Genomic DNA, 25,495 nt, shown 5'->3' with positions numbered 1-25,495 from the left:
AAATACGAAAACTCCAACCAGAATCATAGTAGAGTTGGAAACTCCCAAACCACCCACATAGGAAACCTCGAATTTGTTGACCTCGGTGGTGAGGGTATTGGTGGTTTTGATCTATCATTGTCCTTTTCATCTTCTTCCTTCTTTAGTGGTTTCTGGGTTACTGAGTTGGGGTTTGGTGGTGGCTCTGTCTGGGTTGGGGTTGGGTTTTCTGGGTTTGGGATCGAAATGAAAATGAAGTCAAGCTTCTGCCTTTGGGGTGGAAATATGAGTTTTTCATACGGGGAAGATGTTGAGGATGATGGTGGTGGTGTTTTGTCTGAGGAGATCTGATGTCAAGCTTCTGCCTTTGGGTTTGGTGTATTGTTGGGTTCTGGGTTTTGGGGATTGAAAGATGAAGATGATGTAAAGAAGAAGATGAAGAGATGAAGAGATGAAGATTCTGGGTTTTCTATTATTTATTTATTTATTCATTTTTTGTTTTTATTTTTAATTAACTTTTTAACCAGAAACCGTTAAATATTTGACTGATTTGGACGGAAAACTAAAACTGCAAACGGCAGTAAACGTGAGGGACGATAATTGCTAATGTTTTTTGTTAAGGACTAAAATCGTACATTTATTTAAAGTGGGGGACCAAAAGTGCAGTTAAGCCTAGAATTAATTTGCGCCAACTTACTAACGACCAAGGTCGTTAATATATTGATATGGTCGTAATTATTGACGACCTTGGGCATGGGTATCTTGGTGGGCTTAACAAAATTTCAGACATCATTTTTTCAGATTATTTAATTTTTTAACAACAATGATATATTCATACCTCATTTTGTATACACTTTATTTTCACATATTTTTATTTTTATCTCTTATCTTATATTTTCTCTCTCTTACTTTTTATTTTCTTCTCATCTCTCTCATCCTTCACCTCTTTCCACCTCATCCTTGAGATGTGAAGGAACAATTATTCAATGCAACTTCACTCTCGGGGTAGACTTAGCTTAGCCGACAAAAATATATTTAACAAAAAAAAAGATGTGGGCTTTGGGTTTGAAGTCTAAGGTCCAGCCCCACCCTTCATGTTCAGCGCAGCTCAAACCCTAATTTGTGGCTGAGTCCTTAGCAGCCTATATATTCCAACCTACACACTCTCCTTTTCTTCATCACTCTCTTGTTCCACCGTCGTTTCTTCATCTCGAACCCATCAACCTCGTCTCATCTCGGTTATCAAATTTCCTTTCAGGGATTATAGATTTTGCTCTACATAGCCAGATCATTCAAAAGGCTTCCGTCTTTGTGAAATTTGGTTTTCAGAATTTCTATCTTTCGTGCGATAATTTTTTTGTTTTCTTTTCAATTTTATTGAATGTGCTGTGATGAGACAACTTGTGGACTAGAGTTTCTGATCTGGGCACTTCACCCAGAAGCTGATTATAATCACTTGGCTGTGGTACTGAGCACAATTAAATTCCTCAGGGTTTTCGTTTAAATTTTATCTTCAATCATCTGTTACATGCTTTTAATTCCTCAAAATTTTCAATTGTCTCTAATTTCATTCGTTTTTACACTTAACTGAGGGGCTTATGATGATAAATTATTTATCTTAGCGGATTTCAGTGAGATTTCTATCAATGATCTGAATGTTACACACACTGAAGCCTTTCTTTGATTATTTAATTAAAAAAATTGGTTTTCATATTTTCTGTATGATTTATATTGAATTGTTCAATGATGGCATAAAACGAGTTTGGATCCCAAATTAACAAACATATAGTGTTTCGAAAAATTGAACATAATTGGATATGGAAAATAGTTTTGACGTGTGGTCTCCAACTTATTCACCCGGATTTAAAATGGTTCTTAATAATAAAAAATCTCGTTTTTGGTCCTGGAAATCTTTTGTATGATTGAAAATAGTCCTTGTTTATCATACTGTTTCAGTGTTTTGGTTCTAACAAATTTCTTTTATCAGATTTAGTTCTTTATTTCAAAACTCCTCAACCAAAAATTTTGAAATTGCTTTTCATCTTCCTCTCCTCGCACCCCCATCCAACAACACTATCGAAACCCCATTGGCCATTCTCATTAAGTAGTTTACATTTTTTGTGAAATTTGTTATTGTTCATTTAATTTTATATATTGATTTTTCTTATAATTTTGTTGAAATTTAATTTTTTTTTCATTTTTGGTTTTATAAATCTTAAGAATTTTGATTTGTATTTTCTCCTTTTGTTTTCATTTTTTGAATTTTTTATGGTTTCTAATTTTCATATTTAGAGTAGGTAGACTAGAAACCTTTAACAAAAAAAATTCAAATATTCATGAGTCACAAACAGAGATTTTACAAATTAAATATTTTTGGTATCGATGAAATCCAAAAATGGAAAATGTGAATTTTTCAAAGAAATTTCTGGAAATTTCATTATATAGATCTTATGTCTTAGTGGATTAAAATCACTAAATGAATTTTGAATTTTTTTACTAAATTTCAAGTTGAAAATGAACAATGATAATTTAAAGGAGAATTGTTAGAGATTAAATCAGATGTGAAAAGTTTGTCCTTGAATGATAGTTCGTGGTAAGAGTTAAAAGACATGTAAGTTGGGAGAGGTCTAAGGTTCAATCTCTGGTGGTTGCAATTTATCTTTATAATGAGCGTAAAAATGGTGAAAAGTTTACATGAATCGTTATTTGGGTTTAGTATCAATAAACAAAAATGTCAACTATAGAGACAATTGTGAACCCAATAAAAATTTTCCAATACCAAAAAAGAGATATTTTTTTACTAACTATTTTTTATTAGACTTAAGACGGGTGTATAAATCATGGATTAGAAACCCAGATCACGATGGCTCAAAGAGGGGGATCAAAATACAAAGTATTTTCATTCTCTTATTAATTGGAGGAGGCGCACAAACTCAATCTTGGGGTTGATGATCGACGACAGCTGGGTGGAGGATCCACAATTAATTAAATCAGAGGTGAAAAGATATTTTGAGCAACGCTTCATGGATTTAAATGGAACTTGGCTGCGATTGGATGGGGTTACATTCAAATCAATTTCAGATGCTGGTAATGAATTGCTAACAGGGCGGTTTGGGATGGAAGAAGTAAAGGAGGCAGTGTGGGAATGTGGCGGGGACAAAAGCCCGGGGCCTGATGGATTTAATTTCAAATTTATTCAGAAGTTTTGGGAATTGATTAAGGAGGATTTCCATCGGGTGCTTGAGGATTTCTGGAATAAGGGAGTGTGGCCCAAAGGCAGTAATGCTTCATTTATTGCTTTAATTCCAAAGGTGAGCTCTCCTTTAAGTCTGAATGATTTTAGACCAATTTCACTCATTGGATGTATATATAAAGTTGTTTCCAAGATTCTTGCGAACCGACTGAAAATGGTTCTACCCCAAGTGATCCATGAAAACCAATATGCTTTCTTGGGCGGTCGTAGTATGCTGGAAAGTGTGGTAGTAGTGAATGAAACCATAAGTGCAGCAAAGAAGGCAAAGAACCCAACTTTGATCTTCAAAGTTGATTATGAAAAGGCGTACGACTCGGTAAATTGGGAGTTTCTGTCCTACATGATGAAGAGAATGCAATTCAGTGATAAATGGATTCATTGGATCCAAAATTGCCTCCAATCTGCTACTGTATCTGTCTTGGTGAATGGAAGCCCATGTGAGGAGTTTAGGATGGGTAAGGGTTTGAGACAGGGAGATCCTCTTGCCCCTTTCTTATTCTTAATTGTGGCAGAAGGATTAAGTGGTTTGTTTCGTAATGCACTATCGTTAGCCAGGTTTGAAGGATTCAAATTCGGAAGGGACAGTGACTTGGAAGTTTCTATGTTACAGTTTGTTGACGATACTATCTTTATTGGTAGGGCGACCGGACAAAATGTAGAAGTATTAAAATGTGTATTGCGTTGCTTTGAGATGGCCTCGGGTCTCAAAGTAAATTTCCACAAAAGCAAGCTCACAGGTATAGCGGTGGATAGAGGAAGTTTGAGAAGATATGCTGCTGTATTACACTGTAAGTTGATGGAGGTCCCTTTTACATATTTGGGCATGCCTGTTGGTGGAAGACTAAATTCACTTATGATGTGGGAGCCGATTATCAATAAATTAAGAGGTAAATTGTCAGCATGGAAGCAGAAGCATATATCATTTGGTGGGCGAATATGTCTCATCCAAAGTGTGTTGTATGCAATACCTCTTTTCTTCCTCTCCTTCTTTAAGATTCCTGCAGGGGTGCTTAAAATATGCACAAGTATTATGCGTAATTTTCTGTGGGGTGGTACGGATAATGAGAACAAAATTGCTTGGGTGAAGTGGGAGAAGGTGTGTTTGCCAAAGGAGTATGGAGGGTTGGGGTTAAAGGATTGGCGGCTGTTTAATATGGCATTGCTCGGCAAATGGCAATGGAAATTTCTGAATGAGCCGAATTGCTTATGGTGCAAAGTAATAAAAGCAAGGTGTGAGATGCAAGGGGGATCCCCATGGTGGAGGGACATTAAATCAGCTTGCTTGATGGATGGTTGGGATTGGTTTGGAGCTGCGATCCAAAAGACAGTAATGGAAGGCAATGATACACTGTTTTGGATTGAGAAGTGGGTGGGGAATCAACCATTGGAATCTCGGTTCCATAGATTGTTTAATTTATCAAAACAGAAATGGTGTAGTGTGAAGAACATGGGTACATGGAGTAACGGGGAATGGAATTGGGAATTTAAATGGAGAAGGAATTTACAGGGGAGGGAGCGAATGTGGCTGATGGAATTATTGGAGGAAGTGAGGTCTGTGAGCTTGGTGGAGGCTAGGCCTGACAAGTGGACATGGAGCCTTGAAGGGGCTGGTGTATATTCAGTTAATTCCTCTTATCTGTTTTTGCAGGAAAAAGAATTGGGTGAGCGTGACTCAGTCTTGGCGTCGATCTGGTCTGTACCTGCACCTTCTCATGTTCGTGCTTTCGCTTGGAGAATGGTCCAGAATCGTGTGCCAACGAGGGACAATCTATTCAGAAGACAAGTGCTGGGAACTGAAGATGATCTGCTATGTCCACTGTGCCATCAAACAGGGGAAACAAGCAGGCATTTATTTTTTTCATGTCCAATCTCTTTAAGCATTTGGTACCTTTGCTACGCTTGGAGAGGTCTTGATGCGGTGCTGCCTGCTACACCAAGAGAGCATTTTCTCCAATTTCCAATGAGTGGAAGGCCTAAGTCACAACAAGCTGGTGAATTGGCTATTTGGCTGGCAGCTACTTGGACTATATGGACTATGCGCAACAGGATTATTTTCCAAGATGCAACACTGGAACTTGGGAATATATTGGAGCTAATTCAAGTGAAGTCGTGGCAATGGCTAAAGGCCAAGGTTGAAGGTTTCAGATACACATGGTATGATTGGAGATCCAATCCAGGGGAGTGCTTAAAGTTGATATGATAAACACAAATGGTAAATGTGCTGGCCTAGGATCCGTGGGTGCTATGTGCATATGTTTCTCTGGCTTGTGTTACAGCACTATTAGTGGAGAGCATATTTGATGGAGGAATTTTTTGATCAAGGACTTATATGCTGTTTGTATATACCTCTTGGTGGCTCCTCTAGGCTTATTAAGTTTATTAAGTATGTACTCTTTTTCCTTACTAGGTTTTTCCCAAAGGGGTTTTCCTAGTAAGGTTTTAATGAGGCATTTCTTAATTTAGCCATGCTTCCAAGGGGTAGTCAAAGTGGTCACTTGAGCTGTAATTTTTTATTCACCTTTTCTGTTATTGCTTCTTTCTCTTTCCTTCTTGTATTGGGTTGGAGTACCCCTTGTACTTCATATCAATATATTTCTTTGCTTATCAAAAAAAAATCATGGATTAGAAACATATTTAACCTAGTTTAAATTAATGCTTAAATATGTTTGAGTTAATTTACTTTATATTATAAATTAAATTGAGTCCTTAAAAAGAAACCTTAAAATGTTATTTGAGTAATTTTTTTAATCATTATGCTATAGTCATTAATTTTGACTGATCAATTGTTTACGGGTGAATGGTAACTTTCGTCCTTAAAGTTACAGGTGTCGGGCATTCTAGTCCCTATTCTATGGAAATGTCGCTCGTGATCCCTAAAGTTGCAAAACATCAATCACTTTAGTCCATAGCTTGCCTCCCGTTAGTGAATGTTAAGGGGAAAGGTGATTTGGCACGTTAAGTGCCCTAATGGACTTGCCATGTGGATTTAAATATTAGGGAAATTTTTGGGAAAACTTAAAAACTTCATTTTAGTCCCTGACCAAAATCTTCAAATCAGAAAAGCTTCAATCTCTCTATCATCTTTTTCCTCCTCCTCATCATACCCAGAAAAAATAATTGAACATGATAACAACTCTCCTTTTTCTTCATCATCTCACTCATGAATCAAATCATCAAATAAAATTAAATGCTTCATCATCAACTCATTCATCTCCCCCTCCCCCTCCATCAAAGGAACAAATTAAAAACCCAAAGAATAAATTTTCACAATTTCTCATGATTTTCACTGCTCATCACTTTCTGGATCTGATGAAGCATGAAGTTATGTCCCACATCTCACACCACACAAATTTCATGTCCTCAATTTTAGAGAGATGCAAAGACAAAACCATTATTCAAAACAACCATAACAATGATAATTACTGCTAGCGGTGCCCAAATCCACATTATTTCCATTACAATGATAATTATAATTTTTAAAAACCCCAAATTGAAAAAAAAACCTAACCCACAAACCCAAAATCCAGATTTGACAAGCCATGACCTTGTTCAGATCTTATATCTTCGTCCACCTGAGGAACTCATGAAGCAAAAAAAGGGAAAGAAGGAGAGGAACCCATGACCTTCTTCAGAAACCTGTTCAAGAGCTCTTCAACTTGCGAACCCACCACTCCCACGCCACTCTACCTTCCATCTTCAGACCCATGCCTATTTGCCACCGCCGGATATGCAAGGGTTACCATTGAAGAAGAAGAATAAGGTTTCGGTGGAGGATTTAGGAAAGAAAGTGATTTTAGGTTTATTTTGTTTATGGTTTTGGTTCTAAGGTTTCAGATGTGAATATGAAGGTGGTGAGGAATGAATTGATGATGAAGATTTTAATTTTTTTTCCCTGATCTGGTTCATGAATGAGATGATGAAGAAAAAAAAGAGTTTTTATCATTTATGGGTAAGATGATGAGGAGGAAGAAGATGATGGAGAGATTGAAGCTTTTCAGATTTGGGAATTTTGGTCAGGGACTAAATTGGAGCTTATATGTTTTCTCCAACATTTAAATCCATGTGGCAAGTCCACTGGGGTACTTAACGTGCCAAATCACCCTTCCCGTTAACGTTCACTTACGGGAGCAAAGGTCAGGACCAACGTGATTGACGATTTGCAACATTAGGGACCATGGGCAACATTTCCATATAATAGGGACTAAAATGTCCGACGCGTGAAACAATAGGGACGAAAGTGACCATTCACCCATTGTTCACATAACAAATCTAATCAGCTGAGGGGACCATACAAATTTTTTCCGCTCAGTTGTAGTCCTTATAAATTATTTTTATTCATATCAAATCCTTCCTCATCCACCTTCATCCTCCGTCTTCAATTTTCTTCCCTAATTCTTATCTAGATTAAGAACCCGACATCAACTCCATTTTCTTTTATAAAATTAACCCACTATTATCTTATTCCCTCATGCCTTGCCCTCCAAAAACAAAAATGAATAACAAAATGAAAAGACATCACTTCAAACCAAATGTACTAAAAATAAAATAAAAATAATGATTTATTCACACTTCACTTTAATTTTAATCTTATTTCCATAGATTATTTTCATATAAACAAATCGGGGTCTAAATTAGTTGTTTTAGTTCGACGGACAAGTCACTTTTTTTCACCCAAAAATCTATTATATTAAAAATAAAATTACAAAATTTCATTGGCAATGATTCAAACTCTCCCCCTCTCTCTGGAGGCTAAACTCATTAGAGCTTGCCACAAAACTAAGCATTATTATTAGAGATGGCAGGAAAACCCACACCCGTGGGGCCTGATCCAAACCCAACCCTGAAATTTCGGGAGAAACCCGATTTCTTTGGCCTTGGGTTTGAATTTGGGTTTCACCCGAATTTTAAAACATGTTTGGGTTCGGGTGTAAGATTGATTAAACCCGCACCCAAACCCAAATCCAAACTCGAAGTCTTATGCATGTAATTACTAACCTTTATATCAATTCATCATCATTCTTCTTCACAACAAACCCACAACTGGATAAAAACCAAAGAACAGAACTAAAAACAACATATAAGTTGGAGCTAGAAGGAGCCAATCTGCCATCACATTGAACACCAGACGAATACCATCTGCCAAAGCCACACCTGCCAGCTACCAAATCAAATGTCCCAAAACTGCATCAAAGTCGTAAGCTTGATACCATCCCTTTACCACACCACTTCATAGAAATAATAACACCGCCACCCACCCTTGTCCCCTGCCTACACCCAAAACCCCCCAAAAACATCTCATCCCTAGAGCCAGCACCACATGACACACAACCTCTCCACTCACAAGAGCCACACACCACAACCCCACCCCACCCCCCACAGCAACCCCCAACCCAACCACACCCACCGCAATCACAACCACATTTAGATCGAGCCAACCGAACCCAGATCGAGAGAGCGTGGCTTTGCCGCCGTCGTTTTGAAGGGTGGAGGTCCTTCACGTCGTCTCCACCGTCGTGAAGAGAGCTACCGCGAGGAGGCAAGATATAGTCGCTTTGTGGAAGGATAAAGAGAACCTTGCTCTAGGGTTTCAAAGAGAGATAGAGAGAGAGAGAGAGAGAGAGAGAGAGAGAGAGAGAGAGAGAGAGAGAGAGTGTGTGTGTGAACATTATTAGCAGATTTCAACAAAAAAAATTAGGTATTTTATTTAAATTAGGGATTTTATTCTGTTTTTTATTTTATTTTTTCTGCTTAAATAAACGAGTTGGAATTAAAAAATAAAGTTTTATAATTTTTCAATTTAAAAAAACTTGGAATTGCTGACTAGGATAAATTGAAGTCTGACAGCCTTTGTCATTAATTGAATTAAAAAATAATTCTTAGGGACCCAATTTGATGTAAATTTTTTTTAAAGATTGGAACTGATTCCCTTTGTAATTCCAAGGGTCATCTGACCCTTTAAGCCTTAAATTTTAATTAAAATTGATATGTCAAATGTCATATAACACATAAGCATCTCGACATTCGACCAAGACTAAAATCAAATAATTCAAAAGTTCAAAAGCGTTTTTTTTAAACTAAATTTCCGAAAAACTAGATGCAACTCTACTTGGGTGACAAACTAAATCCAGTTATGTTAATTTGTTTCATCGGGTCTTTTGTCAATTGTAAACGCGGATTTGGTGGATTCAGCGCATTTAATTGAAGGGTGTTAAATTTGGCACTCAAGCAACTAATTTAACACCCAACTTTAAAGTGAGAATTGTCTAAAATGCCCTTAAAATTTGTACATTCCGGGGTTTTAATTCCCAAATTCCATTTCGAATAACATTTTGGGAATTTTAATATCGAAACCATCAATTGAAGCTTCCGAGATTTAAATCCCGGAAACTTCCAGGAATTTAAAACATGAAATCCAATAACCATATCTAAGCGTGTTCTGGGGTTTATATCCTGAAAATTAAATTCAAGATTCATATGGTTTGCCTTCCGAGATTTATATCCCCTAAACGTAGGGGGTAGGAGGTTCCGGGTTTTAGAAACTAGACCAATAATATTGAACCTACATTATGCCTCCCGAGTTCTAAAACTTGGAAATCTCATATGTAAACTTTAAAAGTGTTTCAGATTCTAATTCCCGAAACCTAAAATATGCTTTCGGGGTTCTAGAGCCCGGAAAAACCTAAATCTTGGAAAAAATAGCAGCGATAAGCGAAAATTGAAGGATAAGAGAGGGAAGAAGACATACTTGTTTTGAGGGTGAATAGTGAGATGGATGAAGTTGACAAGGAGAGGAAGTTGAGAAGTGGAGTGGGGAAATGAAAGGGACTTGAAGGAACTCGAGAGCGAGTGGAATGGAGAGGGACAAGAACTCGCGAGAGATGATAGGGAAGAAGAAATAGAGGTTAAGGGAGAGTGAGAAAGGTACAAGGACTTGGAGATAATGAGAGGAAATGAAGGGTGAATGAGAGTTTGAAGAAGATGGAGTGGTGGAAATTTAAAAGGATGGTTTGAAGACGATGAAGAGTGAGGTGAGAAATTAGAAGTGGGGGGGGGGGTTGAAACTAGGTTATCCTAGGGTTTTAGGAAATTAAGTGGGATTGAAAGTTGGCCAGGTGAATTTTTTTTTTCCTTTGACCATCAATCCCTACGGGGGGAAGAGACTCCACATGACTAATATGACTCGAAATACGGTAGTGATGTCCTTGGTCACAGAGGGGATCGAGCCGGGGCAGGAACCTAGGCAAAATCCCATAAAAAAAGGCACATTCACCAGTTGTGGTTGGGCGAGTGAATTTAACACCCTTAATTGAAAACACCTTTCAAAAAAAGATAATAATGAGTTCCCCTTGATGGAAAATAAAAAACAAAAAAAATAATATGTGGGCTTTGGGTTTGAAGTGGGAGGTCCAGCCCCACCTAGTACCACAAACCCTAATTTGTGGCTGACTCCTTAGCAGCCTATATATTCCAACCTTCACACACTCTGTTTCTTCATCTCTTTCTTGTTCCACCGTCGTTTCTTCATCTCGAATGAATCAACCTTGTCTCATCTCGGCGATCAAATTCCCTTTTAGGGCTTATAGATTTTGCACTTCGTATCCTGATCTTTCAAAATGCTTCTGTCTTTGTGAAATTTGGTTTTAGGAATTCTATTTTGCGTGTGATAATTTTTCTCCTCTTTTCAATTTTCTGGAATGTGCTGTGACGAGACAATTTGTGGACTAGAGTTTCTGATCTGGGTTCTTCTCCCAGAAGCTGATTAACAACCCTTGGCTGTCCGAGCACAATTAAATTCCTCAATTTGATGATAATTAGGGTTTTCGTTTAAATTTTATGGTCAATCATCTTTGACATGCTTTTAATTCCTGAGAATTTCCAATTGTTCTCTGTTTTCATTAGTTTTTTCCATTGCTGAACTTAGGGCTTATGATGATAAATTATTTATCTTAGCGGATTTCAGTGAGATTTCTATCAATGATCTGAATGTTACACACACTGAAGTCTTTGCTTTATTTTTCATTAATGTTCTGTGTTATGTTATTGGTTTGTAGTTGATTTGTTTATTGAATTGTTGATTGAATGGTGCAATGATGAGATAAAACACTCTATGTGTATTGGGCAGTGGACGTTACCATCAGGTTTCGCCGTGAGCCTAATATTAAACGACTTCTCCTTCCACTGAGCACTTTAGACCGTAACACTTTATTTTGTTCCTAGTTTGATGCAGTTGATGTAGTTGAAATATGAATGTATATGTCTGTTTTGTGTCTTTGTTATTGTTTTAGAAGCGTCCATTACCAATTCCGAAGGATGTGTTAGTTCCTTACGGTATAATGGCTCGGACGCTAAATCATCATGTGGTGATCCTGATTTATGGGTTTTCAATACCATTTGATCTTGGAAACGCCTCAAACATTTTTTACTCATTTATCCAATTTTTGAGTACTGAGGAGTACTGTCAATTAAATCCTCTTAACGGTCTTTTATTGTTAATTTAGTAGTCTGAATTCGGTGGTTGATAAATTGTATGAAGTACTCATGAAAATGAAATAATCTACTATAGTTGTGATGACAAATGTAATCTTTATCACACTCACATAAGTGTTAATGGAGTAGAGGTGTGAAATGATTAATGATTCTAAAAATTTGCATTACTTATGACCAATAGTAATTCTTATCTTGATTTGTGATAAATAATTAATTTTGTCAAAAGTTTAGTTAATTCGTACGGATTCTAATTGTTTCCATGGAAAGTCATTGAAGAAAAAGGTGAAAAATATGAATAATGGGCATACTCTTAAACAATTAATAAAATGTGACGTATATTAATGATCTGTAAGATCATCCCTCTGTCCTCATAAACTCTTGGCTATCCGAGTCATTTGTCAAAATTTTTTTTATACAAGTCTTGGATCTAAAAAAATCTATTTAGCCGTGCTGATGTGTTTAATCTCGCGTTGACTACTTGGAAAAGATAAATGTGGGTCTTTGAGGGACAATTGTGGGATGTGGAACAAACACTATACAAGGCTGCCAGAATCTGCATTAAGCAAAAGCAGAAACAGGAGGAGTTCTCACAGAAGCTGTCACCTTCAACTTGGCTCCCACTAGTGCCAGAGGAGTACAAATTAAATGTGGATGCTGCAATCAAACCAAATGGAAATGGTATTTGGAGCGATAATTAGGAATAAGGAAGGGCTGACAATGGCAGCGGCAACAAAGAAAGCCTAAGCACAAGGCGACTCTATAATGGCAGAAGCTATGGGTGTTCAATGGGCATTGGAGTGGACAAGGCAGCTAGGCTTCACCCAAATCTCTCTGGAAACAGATTCTCTAGTCCTGGTGCAGCAATGGCGTAATAACAATTTTGGTAGTTCTGGTGCAGCAATTGCGTAGTAACAATTTAGGTGATTCCTTTTTGCATAATATTATTAAAATTTGTAAGAACCTATCTTTTGGCTTTAGTAGTTTCTCTGTTTGTCATGTCAAGAGATCGGGTAACAAAGTAGCGGACTGTTTAGCAACTTTAGCCTGTAGATCTCCTGACGTGTGATGGATTGAGGAGGATCCTCCGGGGATCTCAATTTTGATAAAAAATGATGTAATACCAGCGGTTTTATCTCTTATTTCTTGAATGAAAAACAAGAATTGACCATCAAAAAAATAAATCCTAAAACTTGCGAATTGTATGTGATTTTTCTGGTTAGTGGCAGGGTGGTTGGAAACATTTTCCAATCTTTCTGCCCCAACCAGAAAAATCATCTTGGTATATCAAGAAGTCTCACTTCTTTTATGTTTATGAATACTTGTTCTCAGAGCTTAGGGTGAAGCTCCCCTTCTCACCTTTTCTCTGCTGGGTGCCGAGTGAAATCAACGACATGTTTTGTTGCGTATCCTATCTACCCGTCCACCTCACCGCCTACGTGTTTAAAAGTACCTATAGTGTTAAATAATTTATTTTACCTTTTTGCTAATTAAGTTTTTTTTACATTATTCTGAAAAAAAAATCCAAATCTAGGGTAGTTTGTGCGTTGTTTGATCTAATGTGGCTTGTTTGATTATGATTTGTAAAATGGTTAATGGTCAAATTAGTCCCTGTCTTTGTAGTGAGTTTTGATTTTAGTCCATTCCCGGAAATTTTTTAGCGATATCTCCCTACAATTGCATGCATTTTGGTTTTAGTTCTCGCCGGCAAGACCCAAGGTGGCACGCTGATGTGTTTAAGAAGATTTTTATTAATTACACATCAGATTAAAATTTACAATTTAAAAATAAAAAATTAGAAAAGACCCTAAATGCCCTTCACTTCTTCTATACCAGCAAGAACACTTTTCCCACGATTTGTTTCCCTCTTTCTACTTCACTTCAATCTCGTTTTTCCCTTTTCTATAATTTTTTTGTCAAGTATTTGGAATTGGAATTTGGGATATATGAGGTGGAATTATGTACATGTTCTCAAACTTCATTCGGATTTGATGTTTCAAGTGTTGTTTGACTTGTTCTGAAACTTCCCAGATTTGATTGTGAAAAAGAAAGAAACAAACAAGCGAAAGGATTGAGAAACATGAGAGAAGAAGTGAAGGGCATTTATGGTTTTCTACAATGTTTTATTTTAAAATTTTAATTTTTAATCTTAGGTGTAATAAATTAAATTTTAAAAAAATCCATGTAAGATTCATTAAACACGTCAACGTGCCACCTGGAGTCTCGCGGAGTTTCACCATCCGGCGAGGACTAAAACAAAAATGCATGCAATCGCAGGGAGATATCGCTAAAAAATTTCCGGGGAGGGATTAAAATCAAAACTCACTACAAAGACAGGGACTAATTTAACCATTAACCCTTTGTAAAATTTCTAATTGTAATGAAGTTTTCATGTTTCTAATGCTCCATACTTTTTGTGATTCTATGGATTATCATAAAGCTGATAATAGAAAAAGATTTTCATTCACTTTCTTGATGTAGAGGCAAGAGTGATAATAAGAATATACAATAACAATTAGGGAAAATAGAAAAGTTGTGATGTAATGAAAGATATGATTGAAAGAGATTAAATGGTACATTGATATTTCTACCATATTCATTTGAAAGAGAACATATGAATAATGAGACATGATTCATTTGCTACATTTCAAATGAATATTGAGACGTTAAAAAAATGAATATTGAGACATGATTCATTTGTTACATTGACATTTGTTCTCTTTCGATCACATTATTCATCATGTTTTGCCTTTTGTATTTTTCCTATTTAGTTTCTGTATTTTTTTACTATCCCTCTCTTGTCTCTACATCATTTACACAAAGAGGGTGTGAATGAAATTCTTTCTTCTATTATAACTTTAAGATAATTCGTAGTATAACAAAAATTGGTAATCAAGTGAATATGATAGAAATGGTAATGAATCATGTCTCATTAGAAAAATTCATTTATTTGAGTTCTAAAATCACTTAATACTACAGAGAACCACAATTTTGGAAAGATTTAGCATACAATGGAGAAGGAGAGAAGTCCTAAAGGAGGAAAAAGTAAGAACCCTTAGGGAAGTAAGATCCATAAATGCTGTTGGCTCATGTGCAACTAAACATTTTCAGTCATTCTTATTTGGGAGACTTTCACTTCTCATTGGTAAATTGACTAAATTCTCTTCCTCCAAAGGAGTTGATGGGTTTGGATAGTTTTCTTCGCACATGTTGTTGCTTCTAGCCTTTTATTTTTCTCGCTTCCTCCTCTTATATTGCGATTGAAGTACCCCTTGTGTACTTCATATCAATATAATTTTATGGCTTAACAATTTTTTTTTTGACTAAATTCTGTCCCCAGAATAAGTCGGTTTTGATGGTGGTTGCGGCTAAGGCAAATATTTTGGTGAAGGTGGGTAGCCGCAACTTGAAGGTATCAGGTTTATATATGGCCATAGAGACTATGGTGGTAGTAAGAAGATGGGAAGAAACACGCCAAATAAAAAAATTAATCTATTTGGGTTGTAAAGCTATCTAATACGGTAAAGAATTCAACCTATTGTTGAGGAGAAACATAATATGGAGGCCTTTTTAAATGAGGAAGAACCATTTAAGGGGATAAGATCCCTAAATGTGGGTGTACAATTTTAATTTAATTTAAATGAAAGATTAATGTAACAATTTGTCGTAAAGAAAGGGGATAAGATCCCTAATGGCATCTTCAATGCATGGTTGTTAGTCAGGTTGCTTAAATACTATTTTGATGGGCTCTAACTTCCACATAAGATTTAAGTAACTCACGAAGAATTTGCTCTCTGTTTCACCATCATATATTTCCTCCATTCCTTAAAAATTGTTGTTTTAGTCTCTTTTTATATTTTTCAAAATGTTTGTAGTTTTATAAAAGTAAGTCATTTTTTTTTCTAATTTTTTTTTTCACATATACCCTTATTTAATAAATTTTCTCTGACTTATCACATTTTATATTAACTAGTCACAACTCTTTTCAATCAATTATATTTTTCACCTTTAAAAAAAAGTACATTCTTCTCTTTAATTTAATAGTTGCACATGAACTAAATAAGGGTATTTAAGTAACAACGTACAATCATAATTATTTTCTCACTCTTTATACCATAATCTTAAACAACCATATTTGTGGAATGGAACAACTTTTGTGGAATGAATGGAGTATATTAGTGGGGTTTAGAGCATGTACGGATAATAATATATCCTCTTATAGATTCCTTCATACTAAATGGAGGAAATATTAAATGAAAAGTAAGACTTTGCTATATTGGAACTGTGAAAAATATTAAGTTTTTACTACATTTACACTAGAAATTAAATCTGTGCGTTGCACGGGTTTTTTTTTTAAGTTATATGTTAAATTTATCTTCGTATATGTAATAATATAGTAAATGCATTGTGTAGTAGATAATTAGAAATAAGATAAATATATGAAATGTAATTACATTGATAAAGTTTAATAAAATATTTATTGTAAACTAATTTTTTAGTATATTAAAAAATATTTTATGTTGCTTACTAAAATTAATTTTCAATTCATTTCGTGATCATATGTTTTCATAATAGTACACTCTCTATAATAAGTAAAAGGAGGGAAATATATAATTAGAGTTGAATAACTTAATTTGTGTTTTGTGTAAAATGATGTTTCTCTCTTACTTTTATACATGTTTTCACCTTGAAAGCAATGTTTGCAATTGAATTTTTATGGGAACAATGGTATAGAAAAGGTTTAATTATGAAAAATATTTTTAGTGATGCATATAAAAAATTATATTATTTATTGTTTGATAAGCATTTAATTAGTTAATATGCAGTTTGTAAGAAATTATATTTTTTAATTTAATTAGTTGATAAATGAATTAAGATAATAGTTTATCTTTTTGGTACATCAGAAAGATATATTGCACCCTTCATGGATTGATATTTTGACCTCCCCACCCTACCCACATGTCCTCTAGCTCTTGCCACTTGAGCTATCATTCGATGACAAATAATAATTTATCTTATTCAATATAAACTTTTTACAATTTTGAAGATAGTAAAAAATTGAAAAAACTTTATAAGTGCAATTTACAAACACAAATCGTTCTATCTGATGTATATCTATCATAGTGGTTAAAATTAACTCTTTAATCCCTAAGGTTCGATCATTAAGAACTGTACTCTATGGGAGACCTTTGACTTTAATCACACTCGAGTAGAACATGGTTTCCTCAGTAGATGATACATGTGGCTAAAAAACTAACAAAAATTGTAAAGACTTAGTTAAAAAACTTCATAAGCTCGTCTAATATGAATATAAAGATAAAAATAAGTGGAAGTGGTTAAGAATAATTTTTACTTTTTATCAATTAAGAAAAATTTTAAGTATACCAAATATAATTGCATCTAGGAAGTTCATTAAACACTTTATTGTATACTACTTTTTTTTTCCTATTATAGGTGAGTGCAACAATAATAAACCTCAGGGAAAGTTAGTGCAATATGTCCATATTTATGTAAAAATCATATTAAATATTATTACCAAAAACATATTTTTAATATAAATTATAATTATTATCAACCAAAAATTTCAACATTAAACTATTTTAAAAATGAATTTATTTGAGTTATTCTTTTATTTTTTTATAATAAATATGATATGCATAATATTTTAAATATACCTTCTAATCTTATTAATTTATTTTTAATATATTTAATTTATTTATTATCATATATGTATTTAATTAGGAAAATTGCTCTATTATAATCAATAATTACTTGATAAAAAATATAAAAGTAGCAATATTAAGAAGAATCATTAAATGATAACCACAATATGTAATTAATGTAAAAACTCAAGTGAGCTTTACATATATATATAGATTTAGTAGGTAGAAGGATATGTAGGAGAATAAAGTAGGAGTATATAACATTACTTAGGAATTGACATGGCCTTTTCCTCCATGCACATTTTTGGTTGTATCCTGATCTTCCATGATATTAACAACGATCTGGTTAGTTTTTCCTTACTAATGATGATAGTGCCGCAATAATAATTTAACATAGTACGAGAGGAATCATTGATTCACACAATTGGTCATCGCGCTTAATTGAACCAATGGTATGAAGTTACTGTGCGTTGGATTACAACTGAATGTCTTTAAATCAGAATCCGGGATAGAACGATGCATGTGCATATTGTTTATTTGTCGATCAGTTGTAAGGGGCTTAGGCCACCCAAAGGCATGTGCCGTCAGCGGTACTTGTAAGGTGGATGCACCTTGCACCTTAACGCGCAATTTCCATCAAGCGGCGAGTATAATCCTTTGCATACGACTTAAATACATGATAAAGTATTATAAGTGGCAGAGTGGTCTTGGTGCCACGATCCATTGAGATTCAACCCTTGTTGTTTCGATTCGTTCAAAAAAGTTTGTTATTAAAAAAATTTATCAAGCAATTCACCTAGTAAAGAGGGATCCTTCCCGACGGCCCTAAACCCGAAGGGTAGGAATTTAATAATGTTGATTAGCCAATGATTAGTGGCAAAGAGGAAATCTCTCCAATGAAGTTGATATAAAATGGACCATTATTAGTCCAGCAGTTTGAGAAATCTCAGATTGACAAGAGATATGACCAAGATAATCATTATATATGGAAAGACAGTTCTCAACTTTGGAGCTAGTTTTTTTGTTGAGTGACGCCTCCTAAATTCTAATATGATATAAGAGTCTATCATAGATCCATTAAAATGGAGACTACTCATATATGAGGCACTCGCATATGAACATTCATGCAAATCTCATGCTCTAAATGTCTAGCCCGGACCAGGATGGAGTGTATCGAGAAGTCCCACATTAATTTGAGATATGACCTAAATAGTCCTTATATATGAGAAGACAACATCAACTATGAAGTCAGCTATTGGATTATGTTACATCTTCCGATCATATTTATTCAATATTATATCTTATGATAGTTTACCAGTAGATTATTTTAAAATGGACCTGCCGGTTTCGAACCTAGTCGTGGTTGGAGATTTTAAAACCCAATAAGCCACCAGGGAACCAGCTTGTTTTCTCTAACCATTTATCAATTTGGATTTTATTTTCATGTAACCTAATCCTATCCCTTTTTCACCCCAACATATTTCATAGTAAATCCCGATATAAAATTTATTGATTTTAATTATTTAAAAATATGAAAACCATGTACTCAGGAAAAATTCAAATATACATTTTTGTTAAACATTTAAACTAAACGGATAAAAAATTAATATAAATTAAAATAACAATAATATTTCGAACTTAAGTAATATTGCATAAAATGGAGATATAAGAAGTACGAAAATGGAATTTATATTAAAATGAAAAAAAAAATGAAAGAAAAATGAAAATCTATTACACTTTAAATTTCAACAAAATAAAATGTGGCATAGGCTAGAAAAACCAAAATTACAAATGTTACATTTAAAGATAATAATCTCAGTTATAGTTTAAAATTCTTTTTCGGCCAATATGTTTACCATAGTTAATGTTCAGGTGTGACAAGTTTAATTATTTTCATATTACGAAATTTAAAATGAATTAAGCACCTTTTTCGCTGTGTAAATTATCTTCTACTTAGGAATACAACATTTCAAATATTAATATCCGCATAATTTTCTACCCCATGGAAATCCTCTTAAGAAAAACTGTCGGAGTAAAGCGCAAGATAAACAAGATTTCACAAACTTCAGAAAGATCCAGGAAAAATTTGCAACTCTTTATATTAAAAAAGAAAATTAAATGGCATATGCACCAACTTTGTTGATGATAGTATAACTGTACTGAACTGTTAGTATCCCAATTCATACACCAACGACTTTCACTTCTTGCATGAGAGGTAGATGCCCGATATTATGGCCACCCCAGCGACGGCAACACCAACAGATGTAAAGACTTTCAATGCAGAGATACCTGGTTTCGGAGATGGAATTGTCATGAGATCACTCATCTGATAGACAGAAAGGAAAATTGACGTAAGGAAATGTGACAACGAAAAATAAAGGAATAATACTATGATTCTTGAAAGAAATTGCAAGATATAAATCTAGCATTTATTACAACTATATAACAGAAATAACTAAATGTTCACGAACCACAACATGTTGCTTCCAGTGTTTCTTTATTCCTTGTAGATGGCCCTTTCCAACAACAGCAACAACGCAGCTATTCTGACATGCCACTCTCAGTAACGCACAGGACATATACCTGGATAGACGAAATATGGAAAGTCCAATCAAACATAATATATTGACACAATAGTATACATAATTGTATTGTGGACAAGGCAGAGGCCAAACGGACTTCAAGTCAGCCAATAACTAAAACCATAACTGTTTGTGTCTCTCACAGTAAAGGCATGGTCCCATTTAACCAGACATGGGGGAGGAGCTTGTGGGATTGAAGACGTTACAAGATACTAGTTTTCAAAAGGAAGAACAGAATACCAAAGGTAGTTAGTGTGTTGAAAGAAGATGACAATAGCATCCAGCATCCTCAACACCACCAGAAGGCAAAGGGTGCCATGTCAGACAATTAGTCATGGTTTATTCTGTTCAAGCCAGAACATATTACTCTATATCATACAAATTCTTTGTGAAGAAGAAATAGTGAGGGAAAAATAAAAAATGTATGCACTAAGATATTAATTAGCCTAAACTGTCAACATCACCCTATTTCCGAACTGACGCCAGGGACTTTCTGGAAAACTTTGTTTTGTTCCTTATGGGCTAGAGAGGACTACAGTATACTGCAGATAGAATCTATAAAGAAGCTATTTCATTTAAGCTCCCAGAATGCCAGTGCACTTGTCAAAAGGTGTAAAGGAATAACATCAACCCAATAAAAAAACCTTTACAATAAGGTAAATTCAAGGTTTTCCATATCCTATGCTCTGAAACAAAAGGGGTGCTCAGGGTAAGAAGCCCATCCCTACAAAGTGTTTGAATTCAGATCTTTGGGGTGGCTCTAGGGTATGCAGGTAAAGCCAATACCAGAACCATGTCCAGGATACCCTCCAAGGACCGCTCTGCTAAATGGATAACTGGGGTGACAAATGTTAACCGAAGCATTCTCTAAAGAATAAGGGAAGTGCCAGGTAAGATGCAATAAATGAAAAATTATTGAATTAAGTGCAATAAAACTTACTTATCGCGTTCGTGCACAAGGGTCTCCATTAAAGTTGGAAACTCCTTACTCATCTCTTGAATTACAAGAGTTAACATGTCATTGTCATCCATTTCCTTCAGCTGAAGAAAGCAAAACCAAGTTAGGACTTAGGATAAAGACAAGAACTTGGCACAAATAAAATTAGTTTACATTTATCACTTGCACAAGAAGGTTCGAGATTGTAAAGTTTACCATTTTATTAAGATCATCAGAGCTGGGTAAAAAAACTGCTTGGAAAAGTAAATTGTACACCAACTTTGTCTTATGCCAAAGGGGCATCTTACTCCATGTTCTCTTTAATGTAATCTGTCTCAATCAAAATCAAAACCCATCAATATAACAAAATGAAAGTTCTAAAGCATAGCCACACAAAAGCAAATGTGATACAAAAACTATTGAATTTTTTTTTTTACATAAATAGGGTCAGTTTGGATATGCTTTAAAAAAATTCTTTTATGATATAGATTATTTTTCAGAGGTTATTCACTAGCGCTTCTGAAAAGAGCACTAAAACGGGTTTTGTTGAGGTTTCTGCCTTTTTTCAAAAATCTTATCTGAATTTTTAAACACGTTTCTTATTGTAAAAATCACCTCTTTCTTAAGAAAAATGACTCAGCCAAATGGACTCTTACGTTACATTAGTAAATTTCAATAGTTCTACCATGTTTAAGAAAATCTCGTAAGCATTCAACAATTCCAAGTGTTTGAGAGTAAGCCTTCAAAATCTTCATGCAAAGTAAGAATGTTGCTATGTGTCACAGGTTCTAGTTGCTACAACAGCCTCTTTGTTCACAGTGGTAAGACTGCACATACCTACTCTCCGTGGGAGCTTAATGCAGTAAGCTACCTCTTTCTTTAAGATGAAGTGTTAATATAAATACCCCAGCAAAGGAGACGTAGGAAATTCTTACAGCACAGCACAGGGACAAAAAACTAGCATTTCTTTTCCAGCTACTAAATATTACTATTAGCCTTTCTAGTTATTATACAACATGGTTTTATGCACAAGAGAATACCAAGAGTAAAAAACATGCAAAAGAATTGACAATTAGCAAATTTTCTCACATAATTGTGTAAGCAGCATAATGGCTTAACTCTGGGAATAAAAGATATTCAAATAGACCGAGTCTTTACAGAGTAATATTTTGAACCAAAGAATTTCCCAGAATTCAACAAACTCTAAAGTCAAAAAACTAATCTAACCTGTACTGGGCGATCACCAAGTATCACTCTGCCACCGTACTTGATAGCTTCTTCATATGCCACTCGAAACTCAGAGCCAGGAAAGACCTCCAGTCTACTAGCAATCTGTTAGAAATTTAAGGGGAGGAAAGCGGTATATAAGGAATACAACATTCTTCAATAAGAATGAAAGATTAAAAACTGAAAATCTAACAGGGATGATAAATATGACAGTGAACATATAAACATGCCTTGGCAAGGAACGAGCCGTAAAGTACTTCAAACATGTTATGCTTTTTCTTCATCATTGCAATCATTTCTCCAAAAGTGGGTACCTGGAAGGAGCACAGAATAAATAGACGTATTAGTATTAACTGAATGAGAACCAAAGCAATGGTGAATTTAAAGAAATTAGTTGGTGCTAAAGTTGAGTTGACAAATAACATAGTAGGTCATTAAAGACCAATATTTACAAGTGTCATCTTATTGTTGAAAGAAAATATCACTGGTTTTCTTTTATAAATAAGAAAAAAATAAAGGCCTATTCATGAGTTGCAAGCTAAAATGTTCAAATCATCAAGATAAATAAGCCAATATATTAAAAAAATGATATTCTGTCAGTGCAGTGAAATCACCAGTAACTTAGTAAGCTACATACATATTCAGCAATTTGACACTTAACCTTTCAACCCCTGCACTCATCTACAAATACAGAACTGAAGCTCGCTGATTTTCTCTTACAATGAAATATTTTTCATATTTTGCATACTTATGCTCTCAAGCTACGCATAGAAAGAAGACAGCACAACAGAGGGGAAAATAAAAAATGGCACAAAGGAAGTGATATAATAAATCATAAAAAATAAATATCAGTAACACACTCTTTGACACATTCCTTTCAACATATTCTGGTTTTCACATTGGTACCAGTCCCACTGAAAGAGTGACCCAAGCTTTTAGAAGAACAAACATGAAATTCACTCCATAATAGAGATCGTGTTAGAAAGAGTGTGTAACTGGAATTTCTCACTGTGAAAATACCAAGTTAAAGAGTAGATTAAACCTTGAGAATTTGAGGGGTAAGCACCGCCACACGACTCGAGCACAATTCCAAGAAGACAACCTGCAGCAAACATAGGCCAGACATACCCTTTAATCACTGAAAATTTACAAGATGAAAAGCAGGCAGCTAAGCATGTAAATGGTCAATCCATCCAATGAAGCTTATTGAATTCAAAAGGGAAACATCACCTCAGGTTTCAGATAACTGACTATAGCTTGAACTTCTCTGCTTGATTCCTACAACATAATTCAGCAAAAATGTTACAACTAGAATCAATATAACAAAGAGAACACAGACACATTTGTTCTCTGCAATTGAATGACACAATAACAATCCCAATTGAAATGAATGCATTAAACCCTAACATTTGTTCTGATTGAAGACAGTGATATGATCACGCACCATGCAATTGCAACCAAATTCAAAAGAGCAAATACCTCAGAGACATGAGCCGTGCCAACCAGGTAGACATTGCAAAGGCCTTCATCAGCGGTGGCCGACTCGCACGTCAGGACGATCACGTTTCTGGAGAGCTCCTCCGGCAGCGACTCCGGCCGGTAATAGGTAGCATCCAGCAGAGATTCAGGACCTGGCGGAGGAGCAGCAGCGACAGCGGCGGCGACGGTGGCGTCTGATGAAGGCTCGTCGATTCGAACCATGCTGTCAGACAAGCTCTCCATGTTGAGATCATGGACGTGGACGAAGTCTTCATTTCCGGCGACGGGCGCGCCGGATTCCGGCGGTTGCGCGTCCATTGCCGGTGGTTGGGCGCGGTGGAGGGAGGGGAAGGTTTTGGTGGAGAATTGAGGGAAGGTTACGAATTGGGAACGAGGGATTTTGGTTTTGAGGGAAGGTTTGGTGTGATGAATGAAATGAGTGAGTCGAGTGAGTTGGGTCCGAGTCACCAGGTGAGTCATAAGCAATTGAGGCTTGCGTGTGGTTTCTCCAACAAAGTGATGTAAGTGAGTAATAAAGCTTAAAAGACAAGACCCTACCCTAAACCTCCCTTCTCAAGTTATTCTTAAATGTCTTGTCTTAATAAAAGTACGAAAATGAATCTCATGTAGTCATGTTATTATTGTATTTTTTTAGTTACAACTTACAACATACAAGAGGAAAAGTAATATCTAAAACATAAAACTAACTAACAACATTCAGGTACAAAGATGCCGTGTCAAAACAAAGGGATCTCCCTGACACATTGTTGTGAGTTCTCCTTTGCCGCTTGACAAGTCAAACAGTTCGGTGTATTAATATGTTCACGAAGAACATAGATGAGCTGCACACACGAAAAGCTCTGATCAAGTTGTCGTATCCTAGTAACCGCATCTCTCTCCCAGTATGTAGTGACACGCCCATTCTGTTGCAACACATTCACGTCAATAAGGCAATCAGATGTACATGTAACACGCAAAAACCCAAGGTTGAGCGCATGATCCATCCCCAACTCCATCATCGCCATGAGTTCTGCCCAAAACGTACCCCCCTCTAAAGCTGGACGAGATGCCTGATACCCCATTCCCACTCACCACACGCAACATCGCCCCTCATCCCATGCGCCCAATACCGCTGGACTAGCTCCCATCGGTGGGTAGAAAAATGTTTGCTGCAATAGCACCTGGAACCGCAACTGTCATATTCGTGCTTCCCGATTGCAAATTGGTGGAGCTGAGGTGCTGCTTTCAGTTGGCCACGTCGAGAAGCGCGTTACGCAGAACCTGTCTCATGTGCCATCGTTGGTCCCCGAACACGCCGTTGTTCCGCCAACACTGCGATCCCAAGGTGCTTGCCAAGATTACTAGACCGTTGTATGCCCAATATAGACGATAGCTCCTGTTGAACTTGAGACCCAACCGTCTTCGAGCAAAACATCTTTGACTTCTCCAAATTTACCCTCATGCTTGACACATCACAAAAAAATTTCAACACCTTGTCATAACTTGTACATGTTTCCAATTTGCTTGGCTAAAGAGCAAAACATCATCCTCAAAGAAGAGATGAGAGACCCCAATACCCCTTCTCGTGATCCGACTAGGGCACCAAGTCCCATCATCAGCAAGTCTCTGATTCTCGATGGCAAGCCGCTCCATGCAGAGGACAAAACAAGGGGTCTCCTTGCCGGAGTCCTCTTTGTGGGGAGAAAATAGCCAACTTAGAACTATTCCACAAAATGGATATAGAAGTAGACTGAACACCCCACATAATCAAATCAACAATGGTCGGTGGGAACCCAAAATCGTACAAAGTAGCACGAAGGAAGTCCCAACTAAGTCGACATAAGCTTTCTCTAAGTCAACCTTCTGAGCCACCAAGCCTCCCTTCCGTTTA

The 25,495-nt window shown here is 35.9% G+C and overlaps 1 protein-coding gene and 5 non-coding genes across 6 annotated transcripts; 5 read left to right on the top strand and 1 right to left on the bottom strand.

Annotated features, from left to right (window-relative positions):
- The first annotated feature begins 1,571 nt into the window (after window positions 1-1,571).
- LOC130709669 (small nucleolar RNA R11/Z151) lies at window positions 1,572-1,655 on the top strand. Its single transcript, XR_009010146.1, has one exon. It is a non-coding gene; the product is annotated as a small nucleolar RNA R11/Z151 (small nucleolar RNA).
- Window positions 1,656-10,924: 9,269 nt separating this feature from the next.
- On the top strand, window positions 10,925-11,021 carry LOC130709666 (small nucleolar RNA Z157/R69/R10). The gene has a single exon (XR_009010143.1). It is a non-coding gene; the product is annotated as a small nucleolar RNA Z157/R69/R10 (small nucleolar RNA).
- Window positions 11,022-11,152: 131 nt separating this feature from the next.
- On the top strand, window positions 11,153-11,236 carry LOC130709671 (small nucleolar RNA R11/Z151). The gene has a single exon (XR_009010148.1). It is a non-coding gene; the product is annotated as a small nucleolar RNA R11/Z151 (small nucleolar RNA).
- Window positions 11,237-11,313: 77 nt separating this feature from the next.
- Window positions 11,314-11,419, top strand: LOC130709672 (small nucleolar RNA Z152/R70/R12). Its single transcript, XR_009010149.1, has one exon. It is a non-coding gene; the product is annotated as a small nucleolar RNA Z152/R70/R12 (small nucleolar RNA).
- Window positions 11,420-11,528: 109 nt separating this feature from the next.
- Window positions 11,529-11,650, top strand: LOC130709678 (small nucleolar RNA snoR80). The gene has a single exon (XR_009010155.1). It is a non-coding gene; the product is annotated as a small nucleolar RNA snoR80 (small nucleolar RNA).
- A 7,801-nt stretch (window positions 11,651-19,451) lies between these two features.
- LOC130747007 (uncharacterized) lies at window positions 19,452-24,153 on the bottom strand. Its single transcript, XM_057599817.1, has 9 exons — window positions 23,605-24,153; window positions 23,356-23,403; window positions 23,168-23,227; window positions 22,356-22,439; window positions 22,126-22,230; window positions 21,115-21,228; window positions 20,902-21,002; window positions 19,851-19,962; window positions 19,452-19,705 (listed from the first exon to the last, which is right to left on the bottom strand). The coding sequence occupies exons 1-9, from the start codon at window positions 24,082-24,084 to the stop codon at window positions 19,577-19,579; spliced, it is 1,233 nt and encodes a 410-aa protein (XP_057455800.1). The 5' UTR covers window positions 24,085-24,153; the 3' UTR covers window positions 19,452-19,576.
- Window positions 24,154-25,495: the final 1,342 nt, after the last annotated feature.

This window comes from Lotus japonicus, chromosome 3, assembly GCF_012489685.1.
Source record: "Lotus japonicus ecotype B-129 chromosome 3, LjGifu_v1.2".
Taxonomy (NCBI): Eukaryota; Viridiplantae; Streptophyta; class Magnoliopsida; order Fabales; family Fabaceae; genus Lotus; species Lotus japonicus.
This window is presented reverse-complemented; position numbering and strand designations above follow the sequence as displayed.

Bases quoted from the DNA above. Each gene is read 5' to 3' on its own strand.
- LOC130747007 (XM_057599817.1), bottom strand. From the start codon at position 24,084: ATGACTCACCTGGTGACTCGGACCCAACTCACTCGACTCACTCATTTC. The intron at 23,228-23,355 runs GTGATGTTTCCC...TGTTTGCTGCAG, and splicing joins TCAGTTATCTGAAACCTGAG to GTTGTCTTCTTGGAATTGTG. The intron at 21,003-21,114 runs GTAAACTTTACA...TGCTTTCTTCAG, and splicing joins CTGATGATCTTAATAAAATG to CTGAAGGAAATGGATGACAA.